This window comes from Papio anubis, chromosome 9 (genome assembly GCF_008728515.1).
Source record: "Papio anubis isolate 15944 chromosome 9, Panubis1.0, whole genome shotgun sequence".
Classification (NCBI taxonomy): Eukaryota; Metazoa; Chordata; class Mammalia; order Primates; family Cercopithecidae; genus Papio; species Papio anubis.
This window is the reverse complement of record NC_044984.1, coordinates 94,775,808-94,793,761: the sequence shown is the minus strand read 5'-3', so window position 1 is coordinate 94,793,761 and position 17,954 is coordinate 94,775,808. Positions and strand designations below refer to the sequence as shown.

The 17,954-nt window shown below is 42.4% G+C and overlaps 1 protein-coding gene and 1 non-coding gene across 2 annotated transcripts in view; both read right to left on the bottom strand.

Moving 5' to 3' along the window:
• SLC17A8 (solute carrier family 17 member 8) overlaps positions 1-17,954 on the bottom strand; it is a 66,036-nt gene that overhangs the window by 17,844 nt on the left and 30,238 nt on the right. Inside the window, exons 3-9 of the mRNA XM_003907014.5 lie at positions 13,277-13,395; positions 10,907-11,021; positions 8,050-8,137; positions 2,515-2,601; positions 1,901-2,040; positions 1,634-1,783; positions 346-478 (exon numbers count right to left, since the gene is read on the bottom strand). Of these exons, the coding sequence (XP_003907063.4) occupies positions 346-478; positions 1,634-1,783; positions 1,901-2,040; positions 2,515-2,601; positions 8,050-8,137; positions 10,907-11,021; positions 13,277-13,395 (832 nt within the window). The remainder of the gene's footprint in view (positions 1-345; positions 479-1,633; positions 1,784-1,900; positions 2,041-2,514; positions 2,602-8,049; positions 8,138-10,906; positions 11,022-13,276; positions 13,396-17,954) is intronic.
• LOC116269073 lies at positions 2,130-2,235 on the bottom strand. Its single transcript, XR_004176391.1, has one exon. It is a non-coding gene; the product is annotated as a small nucleolar RNA U13 (small nucleolar RNA).

Genomic DNA, 17,954 nt, shown 5'->3' with positions numbered 1-17,954 from the left:
CAGGCTGGGGTGCAGTGGCGCTATGTCGGCTCACTGCAAGCTTCGCCTCCTGGGTTCACGCCATTCTCCTGCCTCAGCCTCCCAAGTAGCTGGGACTACAGGCGCCCACCACCAAGCCCAGCTAATTTTTTATATTTTTAGTAGAGACGGGGTTTCACTGTGTTAGCCAAGATGGTCTCGATCTCCTGACCTCGTGATCCGCCCGCCTCGGCCTCCCATAGTGCTGGGATTACAGGCGTGAGCCACCGTGCCCGGCCTAAAAGTCACTTCTTAATAAATGCTCTGCAGTTCCGCTTACCCTAATTCTACAAAAGCTGCCTAAGCCATCTATGAAATCCACAGTACCTCCACAGTTCATGATTTTTCTGACAGCAGTTGTGGTCAAAATTTGTCTGCTTCTTAAATAATCAGCCAGTTGTCCTCCAATAGGTACAACGATTGTCATAACCATGTGTGGGACTGCTGACAAGAGACCCACCTGGAAGGGAAAGAAACAATAAGCAATTTGTCATTACTTCTGAGAGAGGGGCCTCCCTAATTCCCTTGCCCACCTCCACTCCACAGCCCCCCTACCTACCACCACCAAATTTAAGCATCTAATTATGTGGGATCTGGGAAGGTCTGAATTTCATCATAAATAAATGATGAATGAGTGAATGATTTTAGACCTATCTGTGTCCTCTACCAGACTGGAAGCTCCTTGAGGGCAGAGATGACTTTTCTTTATCACAGAGGGCATGGCACATGGGAAATAAAGAACTTGGCACCCAGTGAGCACTGATGACTGATGACAGCCACCATTTCACGACTATGGCAGCTCTTCCATGGTCACTTCTGACAGTATCTGTAGCTAGGCAGACATTTGTGCCTGCGCGGCTGCTGTTCTTTCCCTTGTAGGAAAGAGGTTTAATTATCTTATGATGACAGTTTATGATTCACTATCCACACCCTTCCTCCCTACAACACAATTGGCTTGATGATAATGTCTGGGAGCACTGAAAGAGGTTCTTGCTTTTTTTTCTTTTTCTTTTTTCTTTTTAGACAGAGTCTTGCTCTGTTGCCCAGGCTGGAGTGCAGTGGTGCAATCTCGCCTCACTGCAACCTCCGCCTCCTGGGTTCAAGTGATTCTCCTGTCTCAGCCTCCTGAGTAACTAGGATCACAGGCGTGTGTCACCACGCCCAGCTAATTTTTGTATTTTTAGTAGAGGCAGGGTTTCGCCATGTTGGTCAGGCTGGTCCTGACCTCAGGTGATCTGCCTGCCTTGGCCTCCTAAAATGCTGGGATTACAGGCGTGAGCCACCATACCTGGCAGAAAGAGGTTCTTTCTAACCCATTGCAAGCAATGATTGTTACTGCTATAGCCACCATTAAAGCTTCAAAAACACTTTAAGATTGGGTACAGCATAAATCTTTAAAGCAGCTTAATACGACTCTGATCCTTGCTAAGAAGAAATTAAACAGGTATGCATACTATGCATAGAATGTATAACTTGTCTGACAGCCGGGCTATTAGGTGTCACAGAACTGTTATGAATTATGATCAGCAATTTAATTATTTTATCATACAAAGTTATTCTCTGTAGAATCAAAAGATTTAAAGTTCAAGAATATTTGGAGCATCTGTATGTTTACCTTACTTATTGCAAATCCAAAGACCTCTTCAAAATAAGCAGGCTGACTTATAAGGAGCAAATAAAAGGTCCAGCTTCTGCAAAAATTTGCCACGATGATTGCATAAACCGGCAAAGATGTGAAAAATCTTTTCCATGGGGTACTAAATTTCTAGGGAGTAAAAATACCGTGAGATTTTTTAGTAAAGATATTGACATTTTTTCTGTAAATAGGCAACACAATCACTCATGAAAACAGGTAAGTCTTCATTTGACTTTCTATACTTACACTTAGACTAACCACGCTGGCCCCTTCTCCTATGCTTGTCTCTATGTAGGTCTTCTCCTCATTGGATATTGTTGGATGAGCTGCTGGGCACTCATAGGCCTGCAACAGCCAAAACATGTACCAAATAATCCCAAACATACCTGCAGTTAAAAAAGAAAAGACTGGGTTATATGGTCTCATTTTCTTCCATTTCTAAATTTTTCAATTTTTACCATATATATTTTTTGCATGTAAAATGGGTAATGTGCCAATGTTGTAACAAGGTTTGAGGGACTCAAACATCTCACACATGTATGTGAACACTCAATTATCACGTTTCTGAACTACAAAAGGATCTTTACAATATTTCCAAATGGCAGTATATTCAGCTAGGGGAAAGTATTTTGTTGATGTTCCTGTTGTTGTTAACTGGTACTTAAAGAAAGACAATGTTCTGCTTATTTTTTTAGGTCAACTTTAAACATTAATCAAATCATAGATAAAGTATTCCATTTATACAATAAACTTGTTTTAGTAATCTCTATTTTGATGTAATGAACTCTGAGCCAAACCCATATGCAGTAAAATATCATCTCTATGAGTCACATGTGAACCTGTGAAGTCAAATCACTCACCATAAATATAAAAGACAGAGGACCATCCAATGTACTGCACCAACACCCCAGCCAGGGGCATGGCAACCACTGCCCCTGCATAGGAACCTGGAACAAGAAAAGATTGAGGGAATCTGACCAATCATCACACAAGCCTTTTTGGCTCATTTAGAATTCATGTGGTAAAGTCAGGAATGAATCCAACTGAGCAGGAGTCAGACTGTCTCTGTGTAGAGAGACAGGCAAACTCCCAGTGTGCCTTAGAACGGGGCTTCCAAGAGAGGAAGGTCACCAACATGCCCTTTAACTCCATCCAGGGACCACACAGGATTTAGACAAAGGTTGATCCAGCACCACAGTTTGGAATTACATGAGAGAATGGAATCAGAAGATGAAAAAAATCTAAGAGAAATTTTGAAAATTCAACCAGGCACAATATTGGATGCTAAAAAGAGCAAGCAAAGGAACATACAAAATTTGCTTAGGAAGACTGGGAGGATTCTCATCCAGATCTTTAAATGAGGGATATTAAATTATTTAAAAGATCATGATTTTTAAAGTCTTGATTAAAAGAACAAAAAGGAGAGGGTTACCAGGCACAGTGGCTCATGCCTGTAATCCTAACACTTTGGGAGGCTGAGGCGGGCAGATCACTTGAGGCCAAGAGTTCAAGACCAGCCTGGTCAACATAGCAAAACCCCATCTCTACTAAAAATACAAAAAATTAGCCTGGCATGGTGGCACATGCCTGTAATCCCAGCTACTTGGAAGGCTGAGGCACGGGAATCGCTTGAACCCGGGAGGCGGAGGTTGCAGTGAGCCAAGATCTCACCACTGCACTCCAGCCTGGGTGATAGAGCGAGACTATGTCTCAAGAAAAAAAAAAAGGTGAGGGGTGAACAATTAAATTCCAGATGGCAAGAGGGCTGCTGTCTCCATTCAGCTCCTGAATGGGTACATTTTTACATGTATTTGTTACTTTGTAAAACTTAAGCTTGCAAATGCTTACCTGTGTGTGAATGTTTATGTTGTCTAGACAAGATAATTGTGACTAGAGGCAGTGACCTGACCTCTGCTATCCTCTGGACATCTGGTAGGGAAACATGAGCCCTGTGACCTCCCATTATTAGGAGTTATTAGCTGAAAGGAAAAGTTACTCTCTGAAAATCCCCCTGGGCTGTAAATGAAAAAACTCTTGCTTCAGAAAAAGTGAGTGGTGAAAGGAAATTCTGTATCCCAGAATTCGATGCTAAGGAAGATCTTTAGGAAGTGGGAGGTTGGGGATCTTCCAGAGAAGTAGATTAAATCCCATCTTTCCAAGGTGGGCCTGACCCTCGGTGAAAGGCCCAGTCTGAGATCTGGAATCTGAATATCTTGACACCCAACGAAGTTAAGAGACTCATTTTTTCTCAGAGATAAGATGGGAATGAAATATCCATCTCAAGGGACTATTTTGAGGTTCAAATAAACTATGTGAAGATGCTTTGTAAGCTATAAAGCGTTACACAAATGCCAGCTATTACTGCTATTATCATGTACAGAATGACAACACACTCAAAAAACAAACAATCTCAGAGTTCCTCAAACCAATAAGGTGAGCACTCCAGGCATGTGTTGAGAATGGGCTGCAGGTCTGACTCTGCTGTGCATGGAGATAGGGTGGCCTTCATCCCCAGGCCAAATACCCTGGGAGGTGGGGTGGGTGAGTCTGGTTTAGGTAATGCAAAAGAATACCTGGGGCAGGAGCAGGTAGAGAATAACCCCCACCAACTAAGATTCACTGAGTGCTTTCTGGGCGCCTAGTATCATGCTAAGTATTCTGTACCCATGACTTTGTTTAACTCTCCTTCAACTTGACAAGGTAGGTACCAGTATGACCTCCATTTTATAAGGAGAAAGCAGGCTGGGGGAGGGGAGGTGGATTGCCTGAGGTCACACAGGTAGAGGAGATGACAAGTCACTGGATAGGGGCCCAGGTCTGTGGAACCCCAAAGCCCTTACTCTTATTTAATCTTTCAGCCATGCCTCCTTCACTCAAAATCACCTGATAATTCCCCTTACATAGTAAGAAGCATTCTTTCATTGGGGAAACTTTACAATGTGATATGGCTTGGCTCTGTGTCCCTACCCAAATCACATCTCAAATTGTAATCCCCATGTGTTGAGGGAAGAACCCGGTGGGAGGTGACTGGGTCATGGGGACAGATTTCCCCCATGCTGTTCTTATGACAGTGAGTGAGATCTTATGAGATCTGATGGTTTAAAAGTGTGGCACTTTCCCCTTCTCTCTCTTTCTCTCCTGCCACCATGTAAGACGTGCCTTGCCTCCCCTTTTGCCTCCTGCCATGATTGTAAGTTTCCTGACGCCTCCCCAGCCATGCAGAACCATGAGTTGATTAAACCTCTTTCTTTTATAAATTACCCAGTCTCAGGTGGTTCTTTATAGCTGTGTGAAAACAGACTAATACACAATGTGACCTAAACTACCCTTCTTTTCTATCAGAAAAAAATCTTCCTCATCCTTTTAGACACCCTCCAATGTCAGTTCCTATTAGACACAGCCCCTTGAGCAGACAACAGGGCACTCAGCCCTTAGTGCAGCTGCCCCCCGCTGCTCCCAGACTACCCTGGGGAGCAGACTGCAGCTCAGTCCCCTGGGCCTCAGATGATTGTTGAATGATATGTGGAGAAGGGAAGAACGGAACTGGGGGTGAGAAAGAGGTCCCAGTTCTGCCCTCACTAGCTGCAAGAATTTAAATTTTTTTTCCCTCGCTCAGCCTTAGTTTGCTCCACTATAAAATAATGGGTTGTAACTGGATGTATTAGTCTGATTTCATGCTGCTGATAAAGACAAACCCAAGTCTGAGCAATTTACAAAAGAAAGAGGTTTAACTGGACTTACAGTTCCACGTGGCGGGGGAGGCCTCACAAACATGGCAGAAGGCAAAGAAGAGCGAGTCACATCTTACGTGGATGGCAACAGGCAATGAGAGAGCTTCTGCAGAGAAACTTCCGTTTTTAAAACCATCAGATCTCATGAGACCCATTGACTATCACAAGAAAAGCACGGAAAAGGCCTACCACCATGATTCAATCACCTCCCACCAGGTTCCTCTCATAAAACGTGGGCATTATGGGAGCTACAAGACGAGATCTGGGTGGGGACACAGCCAAACCATATCAGTGGATGTTTTCTAGAATCCCTTCTAACTCCAATATCTTTTGAGATTAAGAATTGATTCGCTCCAAGCCTGGGTTTCCTTCTTTAACATTTTCCTTAAGTTGTTCTTTGAAACCAAGGCCACACCTTAGCTGGGACATGTAATGAAGCTTGTGTCCTTGATCAGGTAACTTTCCTTGAGAGTCAAACCATTTCTTAAATCAACCCTATTAGGGCTATAAAAACACACTAAGAATGGGGAGTGGCTGCTAGTCATTCTCATTTTGCTGGCAAATCAAAATGAAAGGTCTTACAAATAAACCATCCAAAGAAAGTAAGGTCAAGGATCTAACAAGTCACAAGGCCAGCTGGGGTGGAGTCTTATCCTCTTCCAGAGTTGGTGTAAGCGCAGTAGTGGGATGGAGATGCTCTTAAACTGCAAATGAGTGGATGAAGATGGTTTGTAAGGACAAGAGACACTAAAGATGTAAAGACATCAAGGCTGAGCATGCAATTCCCAACTAGGCACAAAGTAGGCATATCGGTGAATACCTCACACCACATTTTCAAGATTACTTTATTATTATTTCAAGGAGGTAAAAGGCCAGCAGGAAGAGGAAAATTAAAACATATGCAGAAATAAATAGAAAGCTATATTTCTCCCTTTAGCAAAGAATATCATCTTAGGAAAGGTGTGCTAGCTTGAAAAGCAGACAGACCTAAGCTGTAATTCACACTGCTTAGGCTACATAGTGACTTCCGTGGTCTAAGGTTTTTGTTGTTGTGGGGTTTTTTGTTTTGTTTCTTGTTTTTTGTTTGTTTTGTTTTGTTTTGTTTTGTTTGAGACAGGGTCTTACTCTGTCACCTAGGCTGGAGTACAATGGTGTGATCTCGGCTCACTGCAACCTCCACTTCCGGACTCAAGCCTTGGCCTCCTGAGTAGCTGGGACCACAGGCATGGGCCACTGCACCCAGTTAATTTTTTATATTTTTGGTAGAGATGGGGTTTCATCACGTTGTCCAGGTTGGTCTCAAACTCCTAGGCTCAAGCAATCTGCCACGTCAGCCTCCCAAAGTGCTGGGATTACAGGTACGAGACACCTTGCCTGGCTGGTCTAAGGTACTTTTACCTTCATGGGCCCCTTCCCTCAACACATTTACCACTGTGTTGATGGCAGCAGCATGTGCTGTTGTTGTTCTGTTGTTGATTGGTACCTAGGGACCCAGCCACACCTAGAGAGGCCAGTCCCACTGGGGTAGCTTGGAGGTGGGCAACCTCAGCAAGGTGAAGTTTGGAGAAGCAGGAATTGAAGTCACATACTACTTGGGGACTACTCATTTACTTTCAGATAAGATGGATGGTCTCTACTTCTTATTATCTGAGATATGATGACAAAAATTAATTTAAATGTCTATATGACAATGTGTGCGTGGTAGGAGTGTGAAATAAGGAAAGCTCCAGATCAAAAGTCAGGTCTCGTTCTAGCTCCATGATCTTGGGCAAGTCACTGAACTTTAGTTTCATATAAAAAGAAGAGGCGTGAGATGCTTGATGATCCCATCTTTCCACTTTTGTCCTTAGCAAATGTCATTTGCTGGCTAATCCAACAACCACTTCCAGCCCTTTCTCCCTTCCCCTTCACTTCCAACCCTTTCTCCCTTCCCCTTCACTCCTGAAGAGGCTGGTGAAGCTAGGTATCTGCTTGCCTAGACTCCTCTGCAGTTAGTAAAGCATATGATACAGTTAGGGCCAAATAAATTAAAGTGGAAGGTTGGTAGGGGGCTTTGGGAAAGCTTTTGTTTTCCTGATGAAAGGGACAAATGGAATAAGCACAGGAGTAAATAAAAAGCTATCTCTGAGGATAGCAGAGTAGAAAGTCAGAACATGCCTAGGCCCTGGATGGATTTTTGAGTGGCAGAACCAACACTAACAACCACTCACTTCTAGAATACTGTTATATAAAATAAATAGACTCATTTTAAGGCCCTTAGTAGGGTTTTCAGTTACTTGAAGTTAAAAAAGCATTCCATTTCCTTTTTCTTTTTAGAGACAAGGTCTCACTCTGTCACTCAGGCTGGAGTGCTGTGGCCATCATAGCTTACTACAGCCTCAACCTCCCAGGCTCAAGCAGTCCTCCTGCCTCAGCCTCCCTAGTAGCTAGGATCCCAGGCACACACCGCCACGCTCGGCTTTTTTTTTTTTTTTTTTTTTTTTTTTTTTTTTTTTAAAGACAAAGTCTCACTATATTGCCCAGGCTGGTCTCGAACTCCTGGGCTCCAGTGATCTTCCTGCCTCCTCGGCGTCCCTAAAGTGCTGAGATTACAGGTGTGAGCCACCGCATGAACCGAAAAAAAGCATTCATAAATAAACTTTGTTATTATTCTAATACACCCACCACAAAAAGAGGTTGTGGCCAGTCGGCTTCTCTCCAAAGGTGGTGCCCACTTACTCCACATTCCATGGCAGGCTGGGTAGGTCACACCCTGGCAGAAGAGTTAAAAATAGATTAGTTGATTTGACTCTAGTTTCTGCTTGTGTTTAAAATATGGATGCTGCTTCTTCATACAGGCTACAATATAAAAGCCCAATTTATAGACACTGTTGTAGGTTGAATATTTGTGTCCCCACCAAATTCCTGTGTTAAAACCTAATTCCCAATGTGATGGTATTTGGAGATGGACCTTTGGGAAGTGACTAGGTAAAAAATGAATGAGATTAGTGCCTTATAAAAGAAACTCCAGAGAGCTCCCTCATCCCTTCTGCCTTGAGCAGACAAAGAGAAGGTAGTTGTTTATGAACCAGGAAGCTGGCCTTCCCAAGTCACCAATCTGCCAGCACCTCGATCTTTGACTCCCCAGCCTCCAGAACTGTAAGAAATACATTTCTAGGCCAGGAGCGGTGGCTCATGCCTGTAATCTCAGCACTTTGAGAGGCCGAGCTGGGTGGATCACTTGAGGCCAGGAGTTCAAGACCAGCATAGCCAACATGATGAAACGCCATCTCTACTAAAAATACAAAAACTAGCTGGGCATGATGGTGCATGCTTATAATCCCAACTCCTTGGGAGGCTGAGGCACAAGAATCACTTGAACCCAGGAGGCAGAGGTTGCAGCGAGCTGAGATTGCACCACTGCACTTCAGCCTGGGCAACAGAGTGAGACTGTGAAAACAATAAAAATAAAAAATAAAAAATAAAAAAAGCCAGGCACAGGCACAGTGGCTTATGCTTGTAATCCCAGCAGTTTGGGAGGCTGAGGTGGGCGGATCACCTGAGGTCAGGAGTTTGAGACCAGCCTGGCCAACATGGCGAAATCCTGTCTCTACCAAAAATACAAAAATTAGCCGGGTATAGTGGCATGTGCCCGTAATCCCAGCTATGCAGGAGGCTGAACTAGAAGAATCGCTTGAACCTGGGAGGCAGAGGTTGCAGTGAGCTGAGATTGCGCCACTGCACTCCAGCCTCGGTGACACAGTGAGACTCCGTCTCAAAAAAATAAATAAAAAATAAAAATAAAATTCTTTTTTTATAACCTACCTAGTTTATGGTATTCTGTAGAAACCCAAACGGACTCAGACAGACACTAAACAGCATGATTCAGCTATTTTTGACTCACAGTACAGATGCTGAAATTCAAATACAGTTCACATGTAAGCATGCTAAAAGATGGGGGAAAGGTCTTTATATTTATATTTCATATTATCATAGACTATCAGTGTAGGAAGAGCCTTCCACAGTCAGCTGATCCATCCTCTCATTTCAAGATACAGAACCTGAGGCTCAGGGCCATTAAGTGACTAAAATTTAGTCTTCATGGACGCTAATATCGCGTTCTTTCCACCACATGGGTACATCCCAAAGTGTAATATATGTCCCTCTAGTGGGACTAGAGTTGGATTTGAAATGATAAAACAACTTACATTCTTAATTATAACACATATATGCTAGTATATATATTACAATTAATCTATATATAAATTTTTATATAAGTATACTATATATATGTGTGTGTATATATATATGCTTTGAAAAAGATGTAACTAGTGGCTGGGTGTGGTGGCTCACGCCTGTAATCCCAGCACTTTGGGAGCAGAGGTGGGTGGACCACCTGAGGTCAGGAGTTCGAGACCAGCCTGGCCAGCATGGTGAAATCCCATCTCTACTAAAAATACAAAAAAATTGGTTGGTGTGGTGGCTGGCACCTGTAGTCCCAGCTACTCGAGAGGCTGAGGTAGGAGAATCGCTTGAATCCGGGAGGCGGATGTTGCAGTGAGCCGACATCACGCCACTGCACTCCAGCCTGGATGATAGAGCAGGACTCTATCTCACAGGAAAAAAAAAAGGAAAAGATGTAACTAGCACATCAAACCCATGATTTCAAAGATGTTGTTGCTTAGAATAATAGGTACCCTTTGTTTTTTGTTTTAAATGAGTCGATCTAGGGGAAAACAATAGGCAAATAATGGTACAAGTTGTACATGGGCATAACAAACTGATGAAGGTCAGAGGTGAATGACTGTGTTTGGGAAACACTGTTGTATATCGGGGGTTGGCAAACTATGGCCAATTGGTTCACCATCTGTTTTTGTGTAGCCCACAAGCTAAGAATGTTTTTTACATTTTTGAATGGTGAGAAAAAAATCAAAAGAAGAATAATATTTAATGGCACACAACAATCATATGAAATTCAAATTTCAGTTTGTAAAATGTTTATTGGAACATAACCATGCCCATTTGTTTCTAGCTTGTTTCTGCCTGCTTTTGCACTACAGCAGCAGTGTTGAGTAGGTGCAACAGACACTGTATGGCCTGCAAAGTCCAAAATATTTACCTTCTGGCTCCATATCATGGTGCCTCCTTCATTGAATTAAATCTCTGCATCAGACTACACCCTTGGAAATGTACAGATTTATTAATGAATCCACTTAAATTGCTTTAGTGGAATGAGCCTTTGCTATGTGAACTGTAGGTTTGGGCTTCAGTTTCACTATCCATTAAAATGAAGAGGGTCGGGTTAGATTATCCCTAAGATCACTATGGAAGGGTCCTTTATTGTTCCTAAATGTAAAATCACACAAGGCATTTGAATTACAATTCTTGAAATTTTAGCCATTACCAGAGAATGGAAATAGCAGGAAAAGGAAGAAAATATAGAAACAAACTGAGTAAAGGGAGTTTTCTTCAGAAGCTGAACTTTCTAAAGGACTGGGCTGTCTCTAGCAACATCAAAAACTGTAAGGAAAGTATCTCCTACCTCCACTAGACCTTGCAGAATTCTGACACACATGACGCATCCGTAATGCACTCTGGCTGCAGAGGGAATGAACATGTTCAGAGTCGATGTTAAGAAGATGGCAGCTCCAAAGACCCTGAGGGACCAAAGCACTGTGTTATTCGGCAGGCCCGCTGATGGATGTGGTACTTCAGCTAAGCACCAGAAACAAACCTAACAGTTCATGAAAGATCCCTGTGGAAATCCCTGTGGAAAGATCATGCCTGTAATCCCAGCACTTTGGGAGGCTGAGGTGGGTGGATCACCTGAGGTCAGGAGTTTGAGACCAGCCTGGCCAACATGGTGAAACCCCATCTCTACTAAAAACACAAAAAATTAGCCAGGTGTGGTGGCTGGCACCTGTAATTTGGAGAAATAGATGTGTTAGGGTCTAGTATGCCCCAAGCTAGATTCTTGGGCTCCTTTGATTCCCAAGCTCTGACCCCTGGACCAACTATGAACAAATTTTTGGCAGTACAGGGATGTCCTGCCTGGATGACGTCCTGAAAAGTTGGAGATTGGCCAGGTTCAGGTAAGCTTGCTAGAGACCTACCATCCTGCCTGGTTCCCCCTGACCGACCTTTTCTGACTGTTACTGTATGTTTGAGGTTGTTTCCTGCTTCCCAGAGCTGCTCTCAGTTTACCAGAAGGAAACACTGTCTATCCAAGAAGCATTGTATGTCCTGGGACCAGAAGCACAAAACAGGTTGTGTACCTGTCTTAGCTCCCATTCCCTGACCAGCCCAGTGTACCCTGGGAAAAGAGAGCAAGCAGCATTTTCTTCCCCTCTCACATATGTTAATGATGTTTCCACTTTTTTTATGTGCTGGGAAATTAGATTATGTGTGATTTTTTTTCAAAGCAGAGGTGTAAGCAGTAACCCAGGAAACCATAGCAACCAATATTTTATCACTTTTTAAAAAGAATACAATAGGTAAGTAACAATAAATAAAAGACATAAATTAGACAAGAACCTAAATAAATACATGCTTATTCATATTGAGATCTTATGGTAGTGGCTTCCAATATTTTTACCTTAACCCATAAACAAAATATATTTTATATTGCAACCTAGTTCACACTCATACATACAAATGTAACTGAAACAAGTTTCAAAAACCAATAGTTACCCTTATATGCAATGCATTCAGATATTTTCTATTCTGTTTTATTCTATTTGATTATCTTTTCTTCTATTTCTCTCTTTCTTTTTAAAAAATGCTCGTTGGTAAATCATCATATTGTTTTCACAACTATCTAATGAGTTGTGCTTTAGAATTTGAAAAAAACATTTTCTTAAAAATGTAATGCACTTCATGAAATCCATTTATGGAAAGTCATATGGGAAATAAAATTGGAAGGGACCTGGAGAGATAGAGTTCACTCCTTTTCTAATACATGATACACTCTACAACATCTCCCCCAAGTGGCCATCCTCCTCTGCTTGAATACCTCCAGTGACAGAGAACTCACTGCTTCTTGAGACAGCTCACTCTGTTCTTGGATACTTTTAATTGCTCAAACACCCACTACAGAGTCTCAAGGACATCAGAGACACATCTTGCAGTCTAGAGGCAAGCCCCCACCACTCATCTGAGAAAACCTTTTCTGGGTGATATTAACATAAGATTACAGAATGTCACTGGTCAAGGAGAACTGAAATACAATTTAGTCCAATGTTTCATTTCGCAGATGAAGAAACTGAGGCCCAGTGAGGGAAGGAAAGTGACTCAATAGAGGTCACCCAGTGATCCAGTTAAGGGGCAGGAACCTCTCCTGACTCAGAGTTGATTGCTCTTTTTACCACATAATCACTTGAAGAATTGCAAGGTAAATTTAATTGGATGAAAAATGAAATAAAAAGAGACTCTTGACTGGGTGCTGGTGGCTCATGCCTGTAATCCCAGTACTTTGGGAGGCTAAGGCGGGTGGATCACTTGAGGTCAGGAGTTTGAGACCAGCCTGGCCAACACGGCGAAACCTCGTCTCTACCAAAAATACAAAAATTAGGTGGGTGCAGTGGTGCACACTTGTAATCCCAACTGTTCAGGAGGCTAAAGAACCAGAATTGCTTGAATGCCGAGTGGGGTGGGGGAGGGGGCGGGGCAGAGGTTGCAGTGAGCCAAGATCACACCACTGCACTCCAGCCTGGGTGACAGAGTGAGACACTGTCTCAAAAATAAAAATAAATTAAGAGCAGGGTCATTTGGGATCAGTACCTGTGAATTGCATCTATCCAGATGGCTCCTATTTTTCATTCTGCACCCCCAAATTGAGAGCTAGCTATGCAGAATTTATAGGTACAAAGCCACATTTCATTGGTTTGTATCATGTTATATCAATTTATCTTACCTGTTAGCAGCAAACTTGTTTGAAATGAAACCACCTGGAATTTGTGTCATAATATAGCCCCAGAAAAAAGATCCATGGATAAGGCCCACTGTTTCTGGATCCCAGTTAAACTGTGCTGTCTGGAAATGAGAAATCAGATATAGTTGTGTTTCTTAGAAAAAGGCTGACAACCATTTTTCACCAACGAGCCTACACAATAATAACCTCATGAGGTCTTTCTCTTTTCATTTATTCAACACATGTTTATGAAGGGCATCTTACATACTTGGGGTATAGCAGCAAGCAAAAGTTCTAGGCCAGGCATAGTGATGTGTGCCTGTAGTCCCAGTTATTTAGGAGGCTGAGGTGGGAGGATGGCTTGAGCCCAGGAGGTCGAGGCTGCAGTGAGCCAAGATAGTGCCAATGCACTCCAGACTGGGCAACAGAGTGAAATCCCGTCTTAAAAAACAAAACCGGCCGGGTGCAGTGGCTCATGCCTATAATCCCAGCACTTTGGGAGGCTGAGGCAGGCGGATCACGAGGTCAGGAGATCGAGACCATCCTGGCTAACATGGTGAAACCCCATCTCTACTAAAAATACAAAAAAAAAAAAAAGAAATTAGCCGGGCATGGTGGCGGGTGCCTGTAGTCCCAGCTACTCAGGAGGCTGAGGATGAATGGCGTGAACATGGGAGATGGAACTTGCAGTGAGCCAAGATCGCACCACTGTACTCCAGCTTGGGCAACAGAGCGAGACTCCATCTCAAAAACAAACAAACAAACAAAAACAACAAAGTCCCTGCTCTCATAGATTTCATCTTCTGATAAGAGATTATGTACAAATTTAAACATATATGTATTTATAGTAATGGTCATGGTGACTCACACCTGTAATCCCAACGCTTTGGAAGGCCTAGGCAGGAGGATTACTTGAGGTCAGGAGCTCAAGACCAGCCTGGGCAATGCAGCGAGACGCCATCTCTACAAAAAATTAAAAATCTAGCCAGCTAGGCCAGGTGCAATGGCTCACACTTGTAATCCCAAACTTTGGGAGATAGAGGTGAGTGGATCACCTGAGGTCAGGAGTTCGAGACCAGCCTAGCCAACATGGTGAAACCCCATCTCTACTGAAAATACAAAAATCAGCTGGGTGTGGTGGCAGGTGCCTGTAATCCCAGCTACTTGGGAGGCTGAGGCAGGAGAATTGCTTGAACCCAAGAGGCGGAGGTTATAGTGAGCCAAGATCACACCACTACAATCCAGCCTGGGTGAGACAGAGAGACTCCATCTCAATAAATAAATAAATAAATAAATACAAATACAAATCTAGCCAGGTGTGGTAGTGCGTGCCTGTAGTCCTAGCTACTCAGGAGGCTCAGGTAGGAGGATCCCTGGAACCCAGGAGTTGGTCAAGGTTAAGATAAGCTATAAACACACCACTGCACTCCAGTGTGAGTGACAGAGCAAGACCCTGTATCTAAAAATACATATATCTAATGTGTGTGTGTGTATATATAATATATATAATGTGTGTGTGTATATGTACATGTACGTGTATATGTATGTATGTGTATATATATATGTATGTATATACATATATACACACACACACAGCGAAAACACAAAATAGCAATGAATGCTAAGGAGAAAATAAAATAGTTTGTGAAGAAAGCAAAAAATGGGGTTTTGTGGGGGCTACTAAGTTATTTGCTACATTATTCAGATGCCAGTTTAGTGATAGCACAAAGAGAATTAGAGTCTTAAGTCTCTCATTTCTTAATGAGGACAGTAAAGCCCATTCTACCTACCCATAGGATGTATGGGGATAAATGGCATGAATATTTCCAGTGGCTTATCTCTCTGCTTAGAGATTTTGCATGTAGCAGATTAGGATAGTGACCGGCACACAGTGTAGACTCAATAAACGTTAACAGTCATTACTGTTACAATGCTGATGGCAATGGCAACAACACAACCTTCCACAACTCTTAGGCCATTGAAAATGTGATTCTCTAGGGCTGGAATCCCTTTCCTCATGTTCTTTCCCAGGTAAAGTAACTTATTCTTTTTAGACTCATTGTAAATGGTCCTTCCTCGGAGGAAGCTTCCTGAATCCCCAAAATTGAACTGGTCCCTTTTTCCTGGGCTTGTCTTCAGTGAATGGACATCCACATGTGAATTTCCCACACAGGGCACCAAGAAACTCTAAGATAGCAGCCATGTCCTATTTGACTTATAGTCTCAGTACCTAAATCAAATGCCTGGGAACATAGAAGGTCCAAGTGTGTATTCGCCAAATGAATAAATAAATGAATGGCTTTGTAAAGCTTTTTGATATCAAAATGCAAACATGGAGTAAGAGGGTTCCTAATTATCATCATAGTATGTTTTATAAATTTTCATCACAGCTTATTTTCCTGTCACAAGTTGTTACATATTTATCTGCCCATCTGTCCAACGTTCATGCTGTGCCTCCTGAATGCAACGTTAGGTGCTGGACAGTGTAAATACAGACTCAAATCAGCATTGCCTTTGCCTTCTAGGAGCTCACAGTCCAAGTCACTTTGGCCTATACGCTCTCATTTTATGAATAAGAAAGTTGAAGCTCAATGGTAAAAAGGAACTAGCTAATTATAATTAATTCAAATCAGCTCACCAAATTTGTATTTTGTGTTTATTATGTAACACACATAGTTCTACACACTGGGGTACAGCAGTGAACAGGCGTAGTGACTCCTGCCTTTTTGAAGATGCCAGTGGAGATAGCCGGCAATAAACAATTACAGGCAGAGTTAGATGGTAACCAGCAATAAGATGAAAAAATAAAGCAGGGAAGGGAATAGGAAGTATTGGATGGCAGTGAGGTGGGGTAAATTTTAGACAGAATGGCCAGGAAAGGCTTCACTGAGAAGATGAGTTTTAAGTAAAGACCTAAAGAAAGGAAGGGAGCAAGTCATATGGTGATCTGAGATGTGAGCTTTCCAGGCAGAGAGACAGCAAGTGCAAGGGACCCGAGGTAGGGTTGTGTCTTGTGCGTTAGAGGAAAAGCAGTATGTCAGTATGGCTGGAGGGTAATGAACGAGGAAGAAGAGAACAGGTGTTAGTGCAAGAGAGGTTACAATGATGAAGGGTTCTTTAAGACATCATAGGAACTCTGGCTTTTAGACAAAGAGAGATGAAAACCATTGGAAAATTTGAGCAGAGGTGGAATATGGTTTCACTGAGGCGCTTTCTACAGATTTCCTCCTTTAATCTGTAAAACACCTAGAGGTAATTGCAAATGAGGAAACTAAGGCTTAGAGAGATTAATTTACTTGTCCAAGGTCATACAACTATTTGCAAGGAAAAGGGGATGCAAAACCTCTCATCTGCCTAACCCCAAAACACGATATTCTTTCTATTGCTTGGAGAGACTTATTTTCTGACTAAGGAGAGACCAGACTTCTTTGCCAAGATCCACAGAATTATCTGAGGATCCAAGACAGGAGGGAACTAGACCCTTTTAACTCCCACTTCAACCAGTTGCTAATTGTCAATCACAACCTCCCTTTCTCATGCCTTTCTCTCTGGAGAAATAGTGCTTCTGTCAATCTCTGAAAAATAATACACGAAGAAGAGCCCCTAGGCTACTGAGAACTGACTTTTATTGTCATTTGAGTCCCATTAAAATCGTAATAGTGGACTAAAGACTTGAATAGACATTTCTCCAAGAAAGACCAATAAATGGCCAATAGATACATGAAGAGGTGGTCAATGTCACTAACCATCAGGGAAATGCAAATCAAAACCACAATAAGACGTCGCTTTATACCTGTTAGGATGACCATTATCAAAAACAAAACAAAACAAGAAGTGTTGGTGAGGATGAAGAGAAAATAAAGCCCTTATACACTGCTGGTGGGAATGACTGCAGCCACTATGGAAAACAGTACAGAGGTTCCTCCAAAATTTAAAAACAGAACTACTGTATGATTTAGCAATCCCACTTCTGGGTATTTATCCAAAAGAGTTGAAATCATGATCTCAAAGAGATATTAGTACCCCCATGTTCACTAAAGCATTATTCACAATAGCCAAGACATAGAAAAAACCTGAATGCCCACTGACAGATGAATAAAGAAAATGTGGCCCAGTGCAGTGGCTCATGCCTGTAACTTTGGGAGGTCAAGGCAGGTAGATCAGTTGAGGTCAGGAGTTCGAGACCAGCCTGGCCAATATGGGAATTCCCGTCTCTACTAAAAATATAAAAATTAGCTCAGCATGGTGGCGCATGCCTGTAATCCCAATTACTCAGAAGGCAGAGGCAGGAGAATCACTTGAACCTGGGAGGCAGAAGTTGCAGTGAGCCAAGATTGTGCCACTGCACTCCAACCTGGATGACAGAGACTCTATATCAAAAAAATAAAAAATAAAACAAACAAACAAAAAACAATGAAATACTATTCATCTTTTACAAAGATGAAAATTCTGCAAGATATAACAACTGCATGAACCTGGAGGACATTATGCTCAGTGAAATGAGCCACTCACAGAAAGACAAATACTGCATGATTCCACTTACATGACATATCCAAAATAGTCAAATTCATAGACTCAAAGAGTAGAATGATGGTTGCCAGGGGCTGGGGGAGGGAGAAATGAGGAGTTACTAATTAATGGGCAAAAAGTTTCAGTCAAGCAAAATGAACAAGCTCTAGAG